This window comes from Artemia franciscana, chromosome 15 (genome assembly GCF_032884065.1).
Source record: "Artemia franciscana chromosome 15, ASM3288406v1, whole genome shotgun sequence".
In the NCBI taxonomy this organism is placed as follows: Eukaryota; Metazoa; Arthropoda; class Branchiopoda; order Anostraca; family Artemiidae; genus Artemia; species Artemia franciscana.
Genome location: NC_088877.1, coordinates 14,050,490 through 14,073,181, shown reverse-complemented (window position 1 = coordinate 14,073,181; position 22,692 = coordinate 14,050,490). Strand labels below are relative to the sequence as shown.

The 22,692-nt window shown below is 33.1% G+C and overlaps 1 protein-coding gene across 8 annotated transcripts in view; it reads right to left on the bottom strand.

Annotated features, from left to right (window-relative positions):
- Positions 1–22,692, bottom strand: part of LOC136036083 (RYamide receptor-like) — a 151,490-nt gene that overhangs the window by 24,882 nt on the left and 103,916 nt on the right. For 7 of the 8 annotated variants that reach the window (XM_065718068.1, XM_065718061.1, XM_065718063.1 and 4 more), the window contains 2 exons: positions 22,308–22,550; positions 8,670–8,777 (listed from right to left, as the gene is read on the bottom strand). In XM_065718068.1, coding sequence (XP_065574140.1) covers positions 8,670–8,777; positions 22,308–22,550 — 351 coding nt within the window. The remainder of the gene's footprint in view (positions 1–8,669; positions 8,778–22,307; positions 22,551–22,692) is intronic. The other variant, XM_065718067.1, reaches the window with a different exon arrangement.

Here is a 22,692-nt window from a genome sequence, read left to right as displayed (position 1 = left end):
CCCCTCATATGCATAATAATTTCTGTTCGTTTTAAGTTTTAATGCTGCTCTTTACTTTCAGTTGAAAAAACTTTTTTGCATTTATTTTTTCATTGTTTTTTCTTAAATGGTAGAAAATCCTGTGTCCCCTTTATGGAAATTCTTTTCCCCCATGGCAAATTCCTCCATTTAAAGTTCTCCCCACATAACCCCCGTCCCTCAACCCCCCCCCCCAAACCAAAAAAATCCCTCTGAAAACGTCTGTACACTTCCCAATAACCATTTCTATATGTAAACACTGGTCAGAGTTTGTATTTTGCAGCCCCTCCCATGGGGACTGTGGGGGCGTAAGTCATCCCCAAAAACATAGTTATTAGGTTTTTCAACTATTTTGAATAAAATGGCTATCTCGGAATTCTGATTCGGTGACTTTGGGGAAAAACGAGCGTAGGAGGGGGCCTAGGTACCCTCCAATTTTGTTGGTTATTAAAAAGGGCATTTAACTTTCAATTTCCATTCAAATAAGCCCTCTTGCAACATTCTACGACCACTGAGTGGATACGATCACCCCTGAAAAAAAAAATAGAAAAAATAAACACGCATCCGTGATCAGTCTTGCGGCAAAACATACAAAATTCTACATTTTTGTAGATAGGAGCTTGAAAACTCTACAGTAGGGTTCTCTGATTGGCTGAATCTGATAGTGTGATCTTCGTTAAGATTCCATGACTTTTGAGGGGTGTTTCCCCCTATTTTCTAAAATAAGGTAAATTTTCTCATGCTCGTAACTTTTGATGGGTATAAATAAACTTGATGAAATTTATATATTTAAAATCAGCATTAAAATGCAATTCTTTTGATGTAACTATTGGTATCAAAATTCCTCTTTTTAGAGTTTCGGTTACTATTGAGCCGGGTCGCTACTTACTACAGTTAGTTACCATGAACTGTTTGAAAATCTATAAACATGTACATACACAATTATTCCTTGTTTAGTTAATTTAAAAAAAGGCATATAATCCTAACAAGAAATTATTTGTTGGCAGTTTTCAATGCTTCCTTCCGCATAGCAATATTTGTTTCTCCGTCCATTTTCAGGTGGTGGCAGAACTTTTAAGCTACATTATCTTTTAGCATGAGAAAATGCCCCGTACAACACACCATGAGTATGGCGGTCGACGTAAAAAAATTTAAGAGTTTGGCCTTACGACTTGTGTATTGTTATGGTAAATGCACGTCAAAGTGGAAATTGATCTTGTTGAGCAGTACACCCAAGTACCATAACCAATCAGGATTTTAGATAGAGGACCCCATCCTGTAGATACCCTTGAATGTATACGTATCTTTCTCCACTGTTTCGTAAACTGAGTCTGTCTTATGTTACATTTTTATAATTGTTTGTTTGTTTAAGTAAGTGCATGGTAGGTCAATTATTAATAAGAATTCTCTTTTGTTAGCCATGGGTGTCATGAATCAATACAACCAAATTTGTTTCTTGAATTTTTTGTCTTGATTGAGGATTCCATGGTCCTAAAGTTTTAATTAAAATATTTAGATAGCCTATGAGCAGTGGCGCTAATTGAAAAGAGGGTTCAAGGGATGATTGGCCCTTTCCAAGAAAAAATGCCTTATTTCTTGTATTTGTATTGAAGAATGCCCATTTTTGGCATTTTCATTGGAAAGATATTGCTCCACTAGATGCTAGATATTATTAAATAAAAAATAGTTTTTTTTTAGCTGAGAGTAAGCAGCGACATTAAAAAGAAGCGTACAAAAATTATTCCATATATGAAAGGGGCTGTCCCCTCCTAAACGCCCCGCTCTTTACGCTAAAGTTTGACTCTTTGTCAAAGTTGTATTTTCATTGAAAAGAAATTGCCCACTAGATTCTGGATAATATTAAATTAAAAAAAAATTTAACTGAAAGTAAGCAGCGACATTAAAACTTAAAACGTACAGAAGCTATTCCGTATATGAAAGGGGCTGTCCCCTCCTCAACGCCCCGCTCTTTACGCTAAAGTTTGACTCTTTGTCACAAATGTACTTTATAAAACAATCAAAACTGTAGCATAAAGGGCGGGGTGTTGAGGAGGCCCTTTCATGTGCGGAATAATTTCTGTTCGTTTTAAGTTTTAATGTCGCTCCTTACTTTCAGTTAAAAAAAAACATTTTTTTTGCTTAAAAAAAAGAACGTTTTTGAATTAATGCAGGTTTTGAATTTGGCTCACCGTACATAAATAATTAAAACAAAATCTGCGTATTAACTTTACTTTTCATTAAAACTAATAATAACCTTATAATAACCTAAGTTTGATTTTTGTTTCAGTTGTTTAAGAATGACTCCTGAATCACAAAGACAATTTAATTAGAATAATAGCCTCTTTTAAAAGTTAAAAAAAGAAACTTTGGCGTAAGACTGAGCTATTGAGGAGAAGCAATCCATTTCGTATACGTAATATTTTCTGTTCGTTTTAAGTTTTAATGCTGCTTCTCACTTCCAGTTGAAAAAATTAGTTTTTCGTTTAATTGCTGATCGTTTTTTAAATAATACCGGGGAGTTCAGCTCCCCCACCATAAAAATTCCCTTCCCCCTCGAGAAATTTCTCCATGAAAAGATTCTCCCACGTAACTTAAATTAGCGATTTTTGCAAAGCTAATTTTGTAAGGCATAGTAACAAAACAGCCAAAGAGGTCGAAACTATTTTTATGAAATTGAGTGTCAATGAGCAATTCTCAAATGACTGAACTGAATGAAATAAAAGATCTTAAAAAAATATACTTAATAATTTATGTCATTTAATGTTTTAATGTTAGTCCTTACTTTCAGTTGGAAAAAAGACTTGTTCTTTTTTATAACAACCACAAGCCGAACACATACAATAACTTTGGTATATTATCACACAAAAATAGTTATGAATAGTTATGAAGCTGCTGAAGGTAAAATTGAATGCTAAGATTGGCCGCAAACTAACACAACAAAATTATTGCTTATATCTGCCATTGTTTCACAAAATTCGAACTATAGCATAAAGAGTGAGGTACTGACGAGGGGGTGAATCTCCTCATATAAGTAATATGAAGGGGCTTACCCCCTCGTCAATACCTGACTCTTTACACTTAAGTTCAAATTTTGTTCCAATTCCTCAAGAATGATCCCTGAATCACAAAGGCCGTTTTTAGAATAAATAGCTTTTTTGAAATTACTAAAAATGCCTTAGTGTAAACAGTGAGGTATTGACGAGGGGACGAACTCCCTCATATACGTAATAATTTCTGTTCTTTTAAATATTAATGTTACTCCTTACTTTCAGATGAACAAACTCGTTTTTTTAATTTAATATCTGACCGTTTTTTAAATGATGCTGGGATATCCAGTGCCCCCTTCACAAAAATTATCATCCTCCATGAAAAATTCCTCCATGGGAAAATCATCCCGCGTAGCCCAATCCCCCCACCAGAAAAAATTCCCCCTGAAAACGTCTGTATGCTTACCAATAAAAAAAATACTATATTTAGACAATGGGCAAAGTTCATAACTTCCAGCCCCTCCCCCAGGGATAGTGGGGGATTAATTCGTCCTCAAAGACATAAAGAAGCACTAAACTTTTAATTCCTGTTCGAATGATCCTTTTTGAGGAATTCTTAGATCACTGGGTCGATACGATCACCCCTGGGAAAAAAACAAACAAAGAAAAAAAAAAACACGTATCGGTGATCTTTCTTCTCGGAAAGAGTACAAAATCCCACATTTGTGCAGATAGGATCTTGGAACCTCTACAGCAGTGTTCTCTGATACGTTGAATCTCATTGTGTGATTTTCATTAAGTTTCTATGACTTTTAGGGGTTGTTTCCCCCTTTTTTTCAAAAATAAGGCAAATTTTCTCAGGCTCTTAACTTTTGATGCGTAGGACTAAACTTGATGAAACTTATATATTTAAAATCAGCATAAAAACTCAATTCTTTTGATGTATCTATTGGTATCAAAATTCCGTTTTGTTTGGAGTTTCGGTTATTATTGAGCCGGGTCACTCCTTACGTACAGTTCATTACCACCAATTGTTAGATATATTGCCTTCCCAAAGATATTTCCATAAATTGGACTACTACCTGTAAGTAGGCCATTTTAATCTTAAGCCTAGGATTAGAGATGTTCCCAAGCTAGAATAAAGGAGGACAGTTCAGAGGTGGCTTAAGAGCCTGCCCCCTAGAAAAAAGTTGTGTAATAGAAACATTCATAGAGAGCCGAAGTTGTATCCTAATTTTTGTGTTGTGATGGCTCAACCTAATATCGAATTTGGTCCACCCCTGAATAACCAAACATTGATGTCCTTGGACCACCACTGGACACGATTTTGAAAGCGGAATGTACTGTTAAACTTGCTTTTAGAATTTCAGAACCATTAGCCTACTCTACCATCGAAAACAGAATAGTAACAGGTCCTAAACGGTGGTGAAAACAGAGACTTATCCTTGCCTTTGAAAACAACTCTACTTGGAGGACTCTAAATATCGACTGGGTAAGTAATGGCACAAACCAGATCGTCTGTTTCATTTCAGGCCAGCTCATGGTTATAGACGTCATTTGGCAGGGAAGATGTCATTACCTTGGGTATGTAATCCGCACGGAGGATGATGGAATCCCTAAGCAGATCCTGGAACGACAACATCAGGTAATCTACAGGAGAGGTTGACCAATGAGTACTTTGCGCCAAGCCTAACAACGGGACCTGTTGTTTATACCTGTGTTTTTCAGAGCGGAATCGTCACATTACATAATCATATTTAGATGTGTTAAGTTTTCCAGTGTCTTGTGATCGTCGAACTGACGTTCTTGTTGTGTGTGAATCTTTTCTTACTGTAAATAGCTTTCTTTTCCCATATTCTTTTCCAGGTTATTCTCTGATTTCATAAGCTAGAACTGATATGCATCGGGTGGGCTTGCTCTCATGTTGAAGGGTGGACTGAGGTATAGGGAGAGGGATAATTTGAATTGTTGGAAGGAAGGTAAGATTGAAACTTTTACGGTAGAGGTGCAGCCAGAAAAAAAGAGTTTTGTCTGGTGTACCCGCCTCTTAGTGCTCTTCCTAAGAAGTCCTTTGAGGTTTTTGAATGTCTTATGGCACGGATAACAGCAAGTAATTTGGATTGTATGTAAACGGTGACTTTAATTTTAACTTAATTGCATATTAATGGCGTGAACCTATTTATTTTAATTTGATGGGCTTTTTTCCTAATGCAGGAATTTCAGCTAGAATAACTGAGTATTCAGCAACTGTATTTGACATTTTTTGTGCGTGGAAGTTTTATTTCTAAACAGTTTTACGAGGCTTTGATCATCTCCCTATTATTTGGGCTCCATTGCTTTATCGTACATGTAACAGGAAGATGATCGGATCCCGGATGGATCATGATATAACAATAAGAATCAGGAACTAAATTTGAAGGGAGAAACACATTATCAATAAGAGTAGCAGAATGTCCAGTTATTCTAGAAGGAAGGCGATTCATTGGAAAATAACCATGCGATAACATCAAGTTAAAAAACTCAAAATTATAGCTATAAAAACATAAAAAATCAAAATTAAAATTCCCCATGATTATGCATTCATTTTTTACAGACAGAAGTTTATATAAATAATCATCAAATAAATCAAGGAACTCAACCGAGGGAGTGCTAGGTGGTTTATAAACCAAACAAATTACTATCTTTTTGTTCTCATCAAATACAATTTCCACAGAAAAAATTTCCACCATACCTTCAATCCATAGAAATTGCGAAGATAAGGAAAAAAGGGCCTAGAAAACCATGGAACAATGCTGTAATAATGGAAAGGATTGAAGAATGAAACAAGCTTTGTTGTTTATATCGGGGAACTAATACACAAGAAAACATTGAAAACTTCAAGCAAGCGAGGAACACGGTGAATTCTCTGCGAAGACCCTCTGTCCAGGATCATGATTGTGAAAAGTTTTAGTGAAATCTCTGGGATAGCGCCATTTGACGGCATTACAGCCTGTGAAACTGAGAATAAAAATAGAGACTTGGGTGAATACACACTCAACCCTATGTACACAAAATTAATTACAGAAAATAATATAATTCAAAATAAAACAAAAATAGGAACGAATAAAAACAAGCCCAATCCCAAAAGAACTACAAGATTAGCTGCAGAGAAGGCAAATATTGCAATAAGAAATTATTCCAATTTTTAATAAATACAGTTAGTTCAATGAAAGAACCTTTTTAGCTTGTAATATGTTAGCGTTTATCACACAGTCTTGGCTGAACTTTTCGTTAAGAAGTAATGATGCCAAGGCTATTTAAAAAAAAGAATTGATTTTTAACCGAAAACTTTTATTTTAAGTGTTTTATTGTTTATTATTTTCTTTGCTGAAGACGGCCCTTAGATGTAGGGCCAAAATATTCTAATAGGTTTTGTTGGTTCACTGTCTTGAGAAAAAAAAAGTCCTTATTACTCTCTCTTCTGTAGTTGTATTATGAAAAGGCAGTGTGGTCATTGTCATTATATATATATATATATAGTTCTTGAAATAAATATGAGAAATTGAGGTCAAGAAACAATATATATATATATATATATATATATATATATATATATATATATATATATATATATATATTGTATATATGATATATATATTGTTGTACAATATATATATTGTATTTTTTCTTGAGGAATAGATCCTCAAAAGTTCAAGCTTATTATAAAACATGATTCTGAAGGGTTGTTAACCCCCTCCCCCACCCGTCGTCCTTAGGATTGTTCTGGATACGGCATTGAAATTGGACAGAAATACAATTTAAAAGTCGAGTTTTTTTCAAATAGAAAGATCCAATCCTTCCAACTCCACCATTTGTTTGTAGTTTCAGCCCTGGCTACAGGATTGGAAAGTTCTTGAAATAAATATGAGAAATTGAGATCAAGAAACAATCCTTAAACTCATTTAAAGTACTTGGTTAATAGGATTGTGTAAGTATCTTTCGTGAAATTTTATTTTAGTCTCAATTAATATCTTTTAAACAACCATTTTATCTATTCCTTTTATCTGCTATTAGTTGATAGACATTAATGGACGTAGTAAACTAGCTTATTAGAGCATGTACAAATTCCTATAAATAAACAATCACGGCCATTTCGTTGCACTATTACGGTAAGTTCATTTGCTATTTAATATTTAATTAGCAATTCCATTGGGAAGAAGGGGAAATCTCTCCTGTTGGATCGTATTTGGATGAGTTCTTCGGCTGTATTTAATTAATAATACTACTAATTTTCTCAGAAGAGTAAATTCTGACAATAGAAAGCTGTTCTAGAATAAACAAACTGTACCAGTTGAAAGGTATAAAGACTTCGTGTTAACTCCTATCTTAAACAGTATAGATGGCGTTTCAGAAATGTGTCTCAAGTAAACAGCTAGAAAACTAAGAAACAATATGAAGGGCAGAAAAACAAACAAACTAACGGATATAAAAAGACCAGTTCGAAGGGTACAAATATCATCTCTAATTTTTCATGGAGAAAGATATTTCCAAAGATTGATGCTTAAGAAATTAAAATCCCCGGTTCTCTAATGTTTTCCTTCTTTGTTAAGTTAAGAATCAAGTCCGTAGGCAAAGTGGAGTCTTCATGCTCAGAAAGCTTTTGCAATAACGGGAGAGGGTTCAGCCTTTCTACATCTATATTGCACACTTCCAAATATGTTCCTCCAAGTAAATGGAGGCTAAGGGATAAACCCAATCCTCTGTATTGATCTGAAGCATCCCAACATATGGGACAGAATCTGCTATGATGGGTTTATATCCTACGAATCATGTGGACAATTAATGGAAAGGTGGCTGCCTCTTGATTGGCTACCTTTTGAAATTGAACAAGCCGAGCGCACGAGATAGGAGGTACCCTTAGCCGCAAGCGGAGTCTGGAATTTAGATTTCGAAGAGGGTGATTAACAAACTAGAATCACTTCATGTTTAATAGTATTCAGAAAAACTGAAGCCTGGATGAGAGGGTCAGAGGGATGTCTAATGTCATGTTCGGATAGGGCAAGGCTTTCTCCAGAAGATTCTACTTCTTCCCAGACTTTGACGATACTAGTTAAGGTATCGAGTAGACTATGGAATTTTCACAAGTTTTCCTTTCTTGGCAAATATAGTTTTAGATCGTAGTGAGTACATATATATCTATCCGTATTTAATCATCAAGTGATTAGTAATTCAGGAAAGCTGTAATTTGGTAGCACTTCAAGTGTTTTAAATTATTTTTAACACTATTCACAAGTCTTCCCTTATACAGCTATGGAGCTGATTCTCTGTATGGAAAGGGAAAGCTAGAGAGAGGAAGATGGATAGAGAGATAGAGAGAGGTATAAAGTGAGTGTGAGATAGAAAGAGCTCAGTAGTCTAGCTCTTCTTTATAGACATATTTCGGTTATTGTATATTCAGACATCAGGAATTACGTTAAGTCAGAGCTCCGTTTTTCGTCTGATGCAATTCGTTAGAGAGCTAAAAGTCAAAAGAATTTTCTGCATATACCAGTAAATATTGCAGTTTACTGGAATACCGGTGTTAGAAGAATAAGAAGAAGTGATTAGTTTGGATGTTTGATAGTATGGATGTGAATTTGACTAAGAAACATTTTTTGGCATTATTTCACATATAAACTAACGTACCTTAGCCTGTCGTCTTGTCATTCTTGGCCTTAAGGGGTACACGATTGCAAAGTATCTGTCACCACTAATCACAACCATTGTATAAGCGCTCACAACGACAGATACCACCTAGAATTATACAAATAAAGTTTAATTTGATAGATACTTTATCCAAAAATACATGAACAGTATGTGAGTGATACGACTTTGAGAACTTGAGTCACTTCAGGTCATGACTACATGCGCCATAATAGCTTACACCAAAGAAATTAATAGAAACAGTTTGTTCAGCTAGTTCATTTCGAAATTTCAGCTAGGGATATTTCAATCTGTCCGTGCAGAAATACGCATGATTTTGGAATTAGAATAATCTGGAGAAAAACACTATAAACATCGGTCTCAAGAATTACCTATTCCATTAAATCAAATAATTTAAGATTTTTACAGCCTATTTTCTTCGTAAGGTAAAATAGGGTAGATTTAGAAAAAATTAACGAACAAAATTTGCTTGCTTAGAGTTTTTTGTCTTCAACTGAATGATAAAATAAGCCACCCCTCCCCAAAATTGCTGATTTACAATTACGCAATACTTTACATAAGGGTTTCAATTCTGAAAAAGTTGTTTGTATATATGTTACCGTGAATGTCCGACATCTGGCGAATGTCGACATTCACCGGTGATTGTCCAAATCTTCTTTTTCTCTGCTTGGATTAGCTTTGGAGTTATTTTTATAAGTCTTATGCAAGCTATGATGGTAAAAATTAAAGTTAGGTTAGACTATGTTAGTTTTGGTAAGGTTAGGTTTGACAAGGTTAGATTATATTAAATTTGGTTATAAATGTAAGAAATGGGTTGAAAACCTAAGATAACCCAACCTAACCAAGCATATTCTAACAAAACTTAACCTGTCATCTTCAAACCTTGCATTAAATTGAAAAAGTTGCCTGCAATACTGACTAAATCAAAGAAAAGAAAAAAGGTATTTCGGACATTCACTGGTGAATGTCGACATTCACCAACTTGTGGACATTCACGGTAACATATATATTAGATCATTAGTAGTAAAGTAGTAGTAGTAGTAGTTACTACTACTACTTACTACTACTTATTTACACACTTATGATGGAGGTCAAGTGTGATTCTAAAACATGGGTGCAAAGATAGGCTGAGATCGACTGGCCGTATATCAAACAACAAGCTGTACGAAAAATGTGGTGGGGGCTATAATGTGCTTTCTGGCTTTCACTTTCTGTGAAAGTTCACTTTCTGGGGCTAGTATGAATGAAACGCTGCAACAGCTAGGCCAGATTCCATGGATGGAAGGATGACAGAGTGCCAAAGACTGTGCTGTTGGCTTTCCATAAAATGGAAAGTAATTAATCTCCGAGTGGGATGGAAACAGGCAAAAGGAAAGGGTTCAAAGTAAATTAGAACTTCACAGAAGGAGTAAATCGTGAAGCTTTGAATAGAACAGGGTGGAAGAGGAGCATTTGCATGTATGTTGGCCTCGGGCGGCTAGTGTTGAAACGAGTTTTTATTGGTATTGGTAGTAGTTATACTTTGACCCTGTCCAGGCCAAAACTGTTGCTTATCAGCACAAAATAGCCAGAATTGACGGACAAAACTCCAAAATCAAACATTAAATTTCAAGTAAAACTAGCCGATTTCCTGTGACTTCCGTTTTTATAATATGACCCCAGCTGAAGAAAAAAAAGAAGAAAAGAACCAAATATTCAAACCAAGATTTTTTTAAAATTGTGATTAAAACATTCTGGGTTGGAATAGTGTCGTATAGTCCCTTCGACTTTGAAAACAAAGACTAACATTGATATATATATATATATATATATCTATATATATAAAAATAAGTTGTCTGTGTGTGGATCTGTGGATGGATCAGGTGACGTCACCTGAAAAAACTGGATCAGGTGACAAAACTGAAAACTGAAAAAACTAAAAAAAGGCATAAACTACAAAAAAACTAAAAACTAATAAAAATAATAAAAAAGCTAAAAAACTAAAAAAACTAAAAAAAGGCAAAAACTACAAAAAAAAACTAAAAACTAATAAAAAAGCTAAAAAACTAAAAAAACTAAAAAAAGGCAAAAACTACAAAAAAAACTAAAAACTAATAAAAAAAATAAAAAAGCTAAAAAACTAAAAAAACTAAAAAAACTAAAAAAAGGTAAAAAACTAAAAAAACTAAAAACTAAAAAAACTAAAAAAAAGGAAAGCTAAAAAACTAAAAAAACTAAAAAAACTAAAAAAAGGTAAAAAAAAAAATAAAATAAAAAATAAAAAAAACTAAAAAAAAGGAAAAAACTGAAAAATAAGCTAAAATAAAGGTAAAAACCAATAAAAAACTAAAAAGAAAAAAAGGAAAAAACTAAAAAAAAATTTCATCTAAAAAACTAAAATAAAATAAAAAAGGTAAAAACTAAAAGAACTAAAAAAGAAAAAAATAAATGACGACACTCAAAGAGAAAGCGACCAGGACAAAAGGAATGTTCGATTAGCAATCAACAAAGCACCGGGACACAGGGAGTATAAATGACGACCAGGACATAAGTAAAAAAAAAAACTAACAAAACTAAAAAGAAGGTAAAAACTACAAAAAAACTAAAAAGAAAAAAACTAAAAAAAGGCAAAAACTACAAAAAAAACTAAAAACTAATAAAAAAGCTAAAAAACTAAAAAAACTAAAAAAAGGCAAAAACTACAAAAAAAACTAAAAACTAATAAAAAAAAATAAAAAAGCTAAAAAACTAAAAAAACTAAAAAAACTAAAAAAAGGTAAAAAACTAAAAAACTAAAAACTAAAAAAACTAAAAAAAAGGAAAAAACTGAAAAATAAGCTAAAATAAAGGTAAAACCAATAAAAAACTAAAAAAAAAACTGAAAAAACTAAAAAAAGGCAAAAACTACAAAAAAAACTAAAAACTAATAAAAAAAAGTAAAAAAGCTAAAAAACTAAAAAAACTAAAAAAACTAAAAAAAGGTAAAAAACTAAAAAAAATAAAAAATAAAAAAAAACTAAAAAAAAGGAAAAAACTGAAAAATAAGCTAAAATAAAGGTAAAAACCAATAAAAAACTAAAAAGAAAAAAAGGAAAAAACTAAAAAAAATTTTCATCTAAAAAACTAAAAAAAACTAAAAAAGGTAAAAACTAAAAGAACTAAAAAAGAAAAAAAATAAATGACGACACTCAAAGAGAAAGCGACCAGGACAAAAGGAATGTTCGATTAGCAATCAACAAAGCACCGGGACACAGGGAGTATAAATGACGACCAGGACATAAGTAAAAAAAAAAACTAACAAAACTAAAAAGAAGGTAAAAACTACAAAAAAACTAAAAAGAAAAAAAAACTAAAAACTAATAAAAAAAACTAAAAAATCTAAAAATCTAAATAAACTAAAAAGAAAAAAAAGGAAAAAAAAATAAAGGAGAAAAACAAAACTAAAAAACGAATGTATATACAGACCGGGACACCGGGATACAAATGACGACCGAGACACAGGGAATATAAATGACGACCGGGACACAGGGACACAACTACAACGGGGACACCGGGGGAAACAGGGGGATATAAATGACGACCGGGACACCGGGACAGGGAATGGTCGATTAGCAATCACCATCAACAAAGCTCAAGGGCAATCATTAGAATCATGAGGTATAGATCTGAATACAGATAGTTTTCCCATGGACCATTATATGTTGCATGTTCAAGAGTCGGTAAACCTGACAATCTATTTATATACAAAGACAATGGGACAGCAAAGAATGTTGTATATTCGCAAGTTTTACGTAGTTAAAACCATATATATATATATATATATATATATATATATATATATATATATATATATATATATATATATATATATATATATATATATATATATATATATATATATATATATATATATATATATATATATATATATATATATATATATATATTCACAGGTGGGACATAGGGACACAACTACAATGGCGCGTAACTATTATGGCGCGTAACGACTTACGCGCACGGGGGGGCTTGGGCGCGAAGCGCCCCCACCAACTAGGTGTTGGGGTGGCGCGAAGCGCCACCCCAACAGCTAGTATATATATATATATATATATATATATATATATATATATATATATATATATATATATATATATATATATATATATATATATATGAAAATGCTGCTTCTTCATTTTCATCTTGTCATGTTTTCGTTTTCCTAAGAAATGTTACTGTACAATGTTTATTTGAAATGACTTTTTACATGTGCTATGGAACTTAGAAACTAGATGCATATTCCTTAATTAAAAACACAAGATAATCTATTTCACAAGAAATCTGTTACTGAGAGGTAATAAAGATTAAACACCAACAAAAATAGTTTCAAGAACAGGTTCTGTGAATGAAGGCAACAGAAATCAACTCAAAGATGCTTTGAGATGTAGATTGAATGTCAAATATGAGAAGTAGATGAGGTCTATACTAAGATAAATGTAGAAAAAACAACAAAGTTTTCTCAAATGAAAGCAAAGAGTGATTGATATTGAGTATTAAAAAGAACAAAGTTTATAAAGTGTATCTAGGGGGCTTCCCCCTTCTCCAAAGCTCTTTACGTTAAAGTTTTAAAGTGCCTTTTTATTACAATTCAAAAGCCCTTATTTTTGTAAAAGACGGGAAGAGTTTGGACAAAAGTCAAATTTTACCGTAAATACAAGAGGTTTAAGAGGGGGTAGCCCCCTTGTTACAAGGAACAATTTATGTCCATCTCAAGTTTCGAAACCGCTTCTTATTGTCATTTGAGAAAACTTGTTCTTTTTATATTCCTTTTCTGTTTATTTTTCGTATTATACCTAGAGTTACCCTAAATGCAACAAAGATTACCGCTTCTCAAATTGAACTGTTTAAATCAAAATATGACTTTTGCACAGCTTCGAGAAAAAGAGCTTATTTACTGTGCTTGCTTTTCCAGAATTAATACAATTATCCAAAAAACGACCATATCCTCAATAAGAGGGATATTTTGCCCCCTCAGGCCTGACACGGTACGCTTTTTTCTATATATATATATATATATATATATATATATATATATATATATATATATATATATGTATATATATATATATATATATATATATATATATATATATATATTTATATATATATATATACATATATATATATATATATATATATATATATATATATATATATATATATATATATATATATATATATATATATATATATATATATGTTTATATTTATTCCTTAAGTTCATTCATATAAATTCAATCGCTTCACAAGTAAAAGGATATATATATATATATATACTAGCTGTTGGGGTGGCGCGAAGCGCCACCCCAACACCTAGTTGGTGGGGGCGCTTCGCGCCCCCCCCAAGCCCCCCCGCGCGCGTAAGTCGTTACGCGCCATAATAGTTACGCGCCATTGTAGTTGTGTCCCTATGTCCCACCTGTGAATATAGATATATATATATATATATATATATATATATATATATATATATATATATATATATATATATATATATATATATATATATATATATATATATATGGTTTTAACTACGTAAAACTTGCGAATATACAACATTCTTTGCTGTCCCATTGTCTTTGCATATAAATAGATTGTCAGGTTTACCGACTCTTGAACATGCAACATATAATGGTCCATGGGAAAACAATCTGTATTCAGATCTATACCTCATGATTCTAATGATTGCCCTTGAGCTTTGTTGATGGTGATTGCTAATCGACCATTCCCTGTCCCGGTGTCCCGGTCGTCATTTATATCCCCCTGTTTCCCCCGGTGTCCCCGTTGTAGTTGTGTCCCTGTGTCCCGGTCGTCATTTATATTCCCTGTGTCCCGGTCGTCATTTGTATCCCGGTGTCCCGGTCTGTATATACATTCGTTTTTTAGTTTTGTTTTTCTCCTTTATTTTTTTCCTTTTTTTTTCTTTTTTAGTTTATTTAGATTTTTAGATTTTTTAGTTTTTTTATTAGTTTTTAGTTTTTTTTTCTTTTTAGTTTTTTTTTTTTGTAGTTTTTACCTTCATTTTAGTTTTATTAGTTTTTTTTTTTACTTATGTCCTGGTCGTCATTTATACTCCCTGTGCCCGGTGCTTTGTTGATTGCTAATCGAACATTCCTTTTGTCCTGGTCGCTTTCTCTTTGAGTGTCGTCATTTATTTTTTTCTTTTTTAGTTCTTTTAGTTTTTACCTTTTTTAGTTTTTTTTAGTTTTTTAGATGAAAATTTTTTTTAGTTTTTTCCTTTTTTTCTTTTTAGTTTTTTATTGGTTTTTACCTTTATTTTAGCTTATTTTTCAGTTTTTTCCTTTTTTTTAGTTTTTTTTTGTATTTTTTTTAGTTTTTTACCTTTTTTTTAGTTTTTTTAGTTTTTTTAGTTTTTTAGCTTTTTTACTTTTTTTATTAGTTTTTAGTTTTTTTTGTAGTTTTTGCCTTTTTTTAGTTTTTTCAGTTTTTTTTTTAGTTTTTTATTGGTTTTTACCTTTATTTTAGCTTATTTTTCAGTTTTTTCCTTTTTTTTAGTTTTTAGTTTTTTTAGTTTTTTACCTTTTTTTAGTTTTTTTAGTTTTTTTAGTTTTTTAGCTTTTTTATTTTTTTTATTAGTTTTTAGTTTTTTTTGTAGTTTTTGCCTTTTTTTAGTTTTTTTAGTTTTTTAGCTTTTTTATTAGTTTTTAGTTTTTTTTGTAGTTTTTGCCTTTTTTTAGTTTTTTTTAGTTTTTTAGCTTTTTTATTTTTTTTATTAGTTTTTAGTTTTTTTTGTAGTTTTTGCCTTTTTTTAGTTTTTTCAGTTTTGACGTCACCTGATCCAGTTTTTTCAGGTGACGTCACCTGATCCACACATCCACAGACAGACAGACAACTTATTTTTATATATATAGAAGATATATATATATATATATATATATATATATATATATATATATATATATATATATATATATATATATATATATATATATATAGTGGCTTTAGGTCTCTCATATATTTTGAATTTCATTGCAAAGTTTTCATTAAGATGGGACCACTTTTTGGCGGAGTTTATTTCTTGTTTCTGAGATTATGTGATTTTCATGTGTTAATAGCTTTTAATATGTAACTTTGTAACTATTAAACTTCGCATATTCAGAGTCACTATAAAAATCTGATTCTTTAGTGTATATGTCGTTGTCGAAACTCCTGCTTTTTAGAGTTTTGGTTACTATAAATACGAGTCGCTCCATTCTTATAGTTCGTTACCCCCCAACTGGTGATATAAAATAAAAACGTACAAACCAATATTTCCATTTAAGAGTCGATAAAAAGACTCCTGGTGTTACCCTCCTCCTCCTTCAGGTAAATTTCCTGACAATGCCTTAGGCCCCCCCATGATTTTTCTGGCGCCCTCATTCACATTCCGTTCTTTTTTCTTTCTTTTACTTCTTTTTTAAGTGTACTTGTCAATTTGATCAATTATTTATAGGTGATATACCCAATTAACAACAAAAAGCAAAGCTTTCCTATGAATTTAAAGAGCAAAGTTGGAACTTAAGCACGAACAAAAATTAATTTCTTCAGCCAGTTCAGTATGGATATCTGCAAAATTGGCATAAAATCTTTGATTGCTGGAAAAATTTTTCTACGAACATGGAATTTTCCCCTATTTCATGAAAATAGAAACACATGTTGAAGATAAAACTGGTATCTTCAGCACGTTTCATAAACGTGGTAACACAGTTATAGCTATTTGCCTATTCACAATGACATATTGAAAAATTAGCCTTGTAGCTAAAAGTTCAAAACGGATAAAAATAAAAATCTGGACACGAGCAAAGAATGGATAACAGACGAAGACTGATGGCTGAATTTGCAAGGAGATCGAAGGATATTTCCTGAGATTTTGGTAAAATATTCGAATATACCCGGAAATCGAAAGGTAGGTTTTGAATAGTAATAAACTCCCTCCACCCTAAAAATCCTTAATTTTAGTTTTTTGACTAATTAAATAGCGAATGGCTCAATAGGGCTTTTGTTTAAATAAATCTATCTATCTATTCATTTTAACTATTTGGTTGAGATTAAATGAATGAAAGAATTAAAACCAATTTAGGCCTGGAACAGATACATGAGGTTCGGATGGGGTGACCCTCCTCCTAAGACACTTCTGGCACACTTATTCCGTTCGTTTTATTTTCTTTTTTTCAATTTATTTCAGAATAAACTTTTTAATTTGGTGCCCAACTCTAGTCCCACTGGCACCCTCGGTTCAGCAGCCCTCTTACCCAAGATTTTGCTCTTGATCTGTTAGAGATTCAGACATAAAACTGCTCGTACGATCAGTTTACGAATGATTTCGTCATAAAAGTATAAGATAAACCTCTTTTTCATGAAAAATTAATCATATAATTTAACTTGCTTCCTAAATCTTCATCTTCAGAATGTGTTTTCTTTTTTCCTTTTTTTGGCAGATTTATTTTATTCTCTTTCTTGTGAGCCTGTCGATTTAGGGTATGGTGTCTGGGCTTCAATGATGGGGTATAGGGTAGGTTGACCCTTCCCCCAGAAAGATATTTCTGGCGCCCTTATTCTGTTCTTTTTTTCTTTTTTGAAATCATTTTTAAAATAAAATTTTTAATTTGGTGCCCACCTCGACTCACATTGGCACCCTTGGTCCAGTGGCCCCCTTACCCAAGATTTTGCTCTTGACCTGCTAGAGATCAAACAGTTCGTAACGAACTGTAGTAAGGAGCGACCCGGCTCAATAGTACCCAAAACTCTAATAAACGGTATTTTGATACCAATAGCTACATCAAAAGAATTGCATATTAACGCTGATTTCAAATTAGTCTTACCCATCAAAAGTTACGAGCCTGAGAAAATTTGCCTTATTTTAGAAAATATGGGGAAACACCACCTAAAAGTCATAGAATCTTAACGAAAATTGCAGCATCAAATTCAACGTATCAGAGAACCCTACTGTAGAACTTTCAAGCTCCTATCTATAAAATATGGAATTTTCTATTTTTTTGCCAGAAGGCAGATCAAGAATGCGTGTTTATTTGTTTTTTTTTCCAGGGGTGATTATATCGACCCAGTGGTCCTAGAATGTTACAAGAAGGCTCATTCTAACTGAAATAAAAAGTTTTAGTGTCCTTTTTAAGTGAGCAAAATATTGGAGGTTACCCAGGCCCCCTCCCACACTAATTATTTACCCAAAGTCACCGGTTCAAAATTCTGAGATATCCATTTTATTCATAGTCAAAAACCTTATAACTATGTCTTTGGGGACGACTTACTCCCCCACAGTGCCCGTAGGAGGGGCTACAAGTTTCAAACTTTGACAAGTGCTTACATATAGTGGGATAATGGTTATTGGGAAGTGTACAGACGTTTTCAGGTGGATTTTATGGTTGGGGGGGAAGGGTTGAGAAGAGGCGGATATGTTGGGGAAGCTTTCCATGGAGGAATTTGTCATGGGGAAAGAGGGGTTCCATGGAGGGAGCACAGGATTTTCTAGCATTATTAAAAAAAAACAATGAAAAAATAAAAATGAAAAAGTTTTCTTAACTGAAAGTAAGGAGTAGCATTAAAACTTAAAACGAACAGAAATTATTACGCATACGAGGGGATCACCTCCTCCTAATTCCTCTTTCTTTACGCTAAATTATTTTTAGTAATTCCAACTTTTTATTCTACGGTCTTTGTCATTCAGGTGTCATTTTTAAGGAATTTGGACAAAATTTAAGCTTTAGTGTAAAAAGCGAGTACTGACGAGGGGGTGAACCCCCTCATATGCGTAATAAAAGCATGCGAATACAGAAGTTTGTTACGTAAGCTAATTCGTAAGCTACGTATATCTTTTACTAATAAAAACGTTCATAAAAAATTAAACGTTCTAGATGCCTTTTTAAGTAACCAAAAAACTGGAGGGCAACTAGGTCTCCTCCCCCACTCGAATGATTATTCTCAAAATCATACCATCAAAACTATAAGAAAGCCATTTAGCAAAAAAGAAAAAAATATGCAAATTTCGTTTTAATTATTCATCTGCGGAGAGCCAAAATCAAAACATGCATTTATTCAGAAACGTTCAGAAATTAAATAAAAAACATTTTTTTTAGCTGAAAGTAAGGAGCGACATTAAAACTTAAACGAACAGAAATTACTTCGTATATAAAAGGGGCTGCTCCCTCCTCAACGCCCCGCTCTTTACGCTAAAGTTTTTTACTGTTTTAAAAAGTAGAGTTGAGAGAAAGAGTCAAACCTTAGCGTAAAGAGTGGGGTGTTGAAGAGGGAACAACCCCTTTCATATACGAAGTAATTTCCGTTTGTTTTAAGTTTTAATTTCGCTCCTTACTTTCAGTTAAAAAAGCTTGTTTTTTTTAATGTAATTCAGACATGAAACTGCTTGCACGATAAGTTTACGAATCATTTCGTCATAAAATTACAAGATAAACCTCGTTTTCAGGAAAAATAAATCATATAATTAAACTTGCTTGCTAGATCTTCATCTTCAGATTGTGTTTTCTTTTTTTCTTTTTTTGGCAGATTTTTTATTCTCTTAAGAGCCCATTGATTTAGGGTACGGTTTTGGCGATATAATAGGAATGGGTCACTGGAGGGGAGACACATTGTAAAGGGGGCTTTGGGAAATGTTTTGGACATTTGAGTTTGCTGAGTGGGATTTGGGAGAGCTATATCACATGCCCTATCTTATTCAGCTTCCTGACTGTAGTAAGATGCAGGATAGAATAGTATCTTCCTAGGACGAAGTCCTAGTGGAATGTCGTCTATGTTATCTGAACATAATGTGGAAGTTAGAAACTACCCAGATTGATAAGGTTGACGTAGGCTGGCTGATTCACAAGCATTAATTATCTCAAGCTCTATCGTCCCTGCAAGACAAATTGGAAGACTATTGAATTTCTTTTATTGCCCTTGTCTCCCTCCCTTTCGTCATTGACTGCCCCAATATTACCCCCATATTTTGTTTATTAATACCCCGAAATTATGGAGGATAAATAGATAATGACCATATCAAAAGGCACTGTAAGTATTGGTGCCAATAAGAACCTCAGCAATACATCGAGAACGACAGGGAGATGTAATTTGAGACTTTCTCGGCTACTATTACTGCTTCTGCTCTTAAAATTTAAATAAGTAAAAGAGCCAAGTGTCTCCTGGTTGTCAAAGAGTCAAAAATTCCAGGTTGTCAAAATTCTTTGGCAATGATAATAAATTTTATTTTCCCCATTAATTGATTTTTTTTTTCATCCAACCCTAAAGAAAAAAAAATAGTCTGGTCTACTCATTCAAAAAGTCTCAATGAAGCTATAGTAATTTATTCATCAAAGAATCTGCTCGCGTCTGTTGTTCATACGCATTTTACTGCTATACGAAAATAGTATTTGCTTTCAAAGTGGTTTCTTTGTCATTTTACATCAGCACCAACGAGATTCACACAAACGAACTGGTCTGACGAAAGCGTTATATACACTCCCCCTATAATTACGCTCGAATCATATTGGCGCCCTTGGTCCAGTGGGCCCCTTTAAGATTTTTCTCTAGATCCGCCCCTGTGTGCCCCCACAAAAATTTTCAGACTCTTATTGTATTCTTTTTCAGCCTAATATAAATTCTTTTTCAGGATGAAATCGAAAAAGTGTTTCAATGGGCTTATAAACTCTTATTATTTTTTTTTAGGTTCACGTACCATACCATCATTTAAAGGGGCTAATCACCTCTATGAGGATATTGAAACATTAATACAGTTGTAGCAGGCCCTGGGGAATAGTGAAAAAGAGGGGGATTATAAGGTGGGGGTGAACCCAAGTAATGTAGATCCCCCTGTTTTCGCTTTAGATGGTCTTATAGCTGATCTAGGGCTAGACAAACAGTACGAATGGGTAGACTATGAGCTATTAACCAACGTGTCAGAGAAAGTGCCTAGTACACAAAGTGAGCGTGGTGAGGGGGGAGCATGACAAAGAAGAAGCGGTTCATCCCCCAGAAGCCCGATTTTTATTAAGCAAATTGCGCTTTGTGCAACATTTATGTTTTACCAAACACTTTACTTTAACACTTTTAAGACCTCTTAAAAGTGTTATTATCCATACGGATCCAGTAGACAAAACATACTCTTTTTTCAGCAAGATTCAGGCACCTCTAGGAAAAGAGATTTGAGAGGCGGGGGGCAGGACAGTTTGAATGAATCAATCACTTAAAAAATATTTTTTTAATGAAAAGTAGGGTGAGGTCTACTCGCATTACCTGCAAACGGAGATGCAGACGCTTCACCTTACAAAATTTTGAGGGTGTTTTTTACGATTGGGCGGGTTGTAAATTTAATAGAGTAGGGATTCCTAATGAAAATGGGAGTGGGTCAGTAGTTTTATCCATAAGAAATTTAGATGTTAACGTAACAAAATATAAAATAGAATTTGTTTAAGAGGAAGGAGGGGGAAGAAGAATCACATAAAATATAAAGGAGATTTAGAGGGTTGTCAAGCTGTAACGGAGAGACGAGGGGAGGGTGGAGGTAGAGACTGATGTATAATCCACAGGGCTTTAACCAGAAATTTTTTCAGGTGGGTTGTTTTTCCGTGAGGGGGCGGGGGTACAAAAAAACTTTAAAACCCACATCAGAATGTGAAATTGATATTTAATCCCTCTTGATTTCTGGGAATATTTCCATTCTAGGCTGTTATTATAAAAGTAAAGAATAACATTTAACCTCAAAATGAGCATTCCGTATAGGAGGGGGACTGTCTTTTTCTCTAACTCATGGTTTTAGAAGCTTCTGAGGGTACTTTTTACATCAGAAGCTGAAAGTTCTAGTCCTTGTTAATAAGTAGAAAGTGATTGGAGACCAACCAGTCGTGGGGAAAGGGGAAGGGGTTAAACGTTGATGCCCTTCTGTAAGATCTTCTATGAAATCTCTATAAAGATTTATCATTAAAGATTTATTTCTCTATATCCGTCAACGAAGCAGTCAAGTCAAGAAGTAATAAAACAACCCCTAGGAATAAAACAACCCCTAGTCTAGGAATAGACTTCCGCTTTTCAAATTTGACCAGCCTCTTTGTCAAAGTTGTGATAGATAAAGGGTTTTGACAAAATTGGACGTAGCTATTGAAAAAACAAAGAGACACATAAGACTTTCTTATGAAGTGAAAAAGTCAATATCTTGTTTAAAATAACATATAAAAACTATTAAACTCCCCCTATGCATTATTGGCTTTATAAGCCGTAATCTGACCAAAAATAAAGTTTATGGTGTAAACAGAGGCTGTTTAAAAAAAAAAAAAAAACTAAAAGAGAAGTTTTTGAAGAAATCAAATGACATAAACAAAACCAAGTTCGTACGTTTAATCCAGATAACTAGGTTGTTTCAAACTCTGTGTTATTCATATTTTCATTATTTCTACCGTCTTGAAATTGAGCTGTTTAGAAATTAGAGTGCGTGTGACAGTTTATATTTTTATTTAATTACCACCAGAATTTCTAACTAAAAAATACCAATTCTTGAGAAATATATCGATCCTTGCTTAAGATAGGGAAATAGCTTTAGATCAAAATGGAGTATATTTCTCTTAAATGCTACTAAAGGAATACCTGTGAGTACTGAACAGTGCGACACATAAAGCCACCAAAAGGCCAGTAGTGTAATATTAATGTTGACACAAATGAGAAGGGAATGCATGCAACTGCCATTAAGATGTCACTGATTGCCAAATTAATGATAAAGTAATTTGTAACTGTCCATTTCCGGCGCGTGGAAAATATTACACACACTACCAAACCATTGCCAATTAATGCCAAAAGAAATATGCATGAATACATCAGATAGATGATCACCTGAAATTAAATGTACATATACTTTTATACATTAGTACGTCTATCTAATTTAAATACCATTGTAACAAAAGGCACCGATTCATTTTGTTACTCCCACTATAACTAATTATAAATGGTAAGGACTTGTCAAGTCGTATTGGTA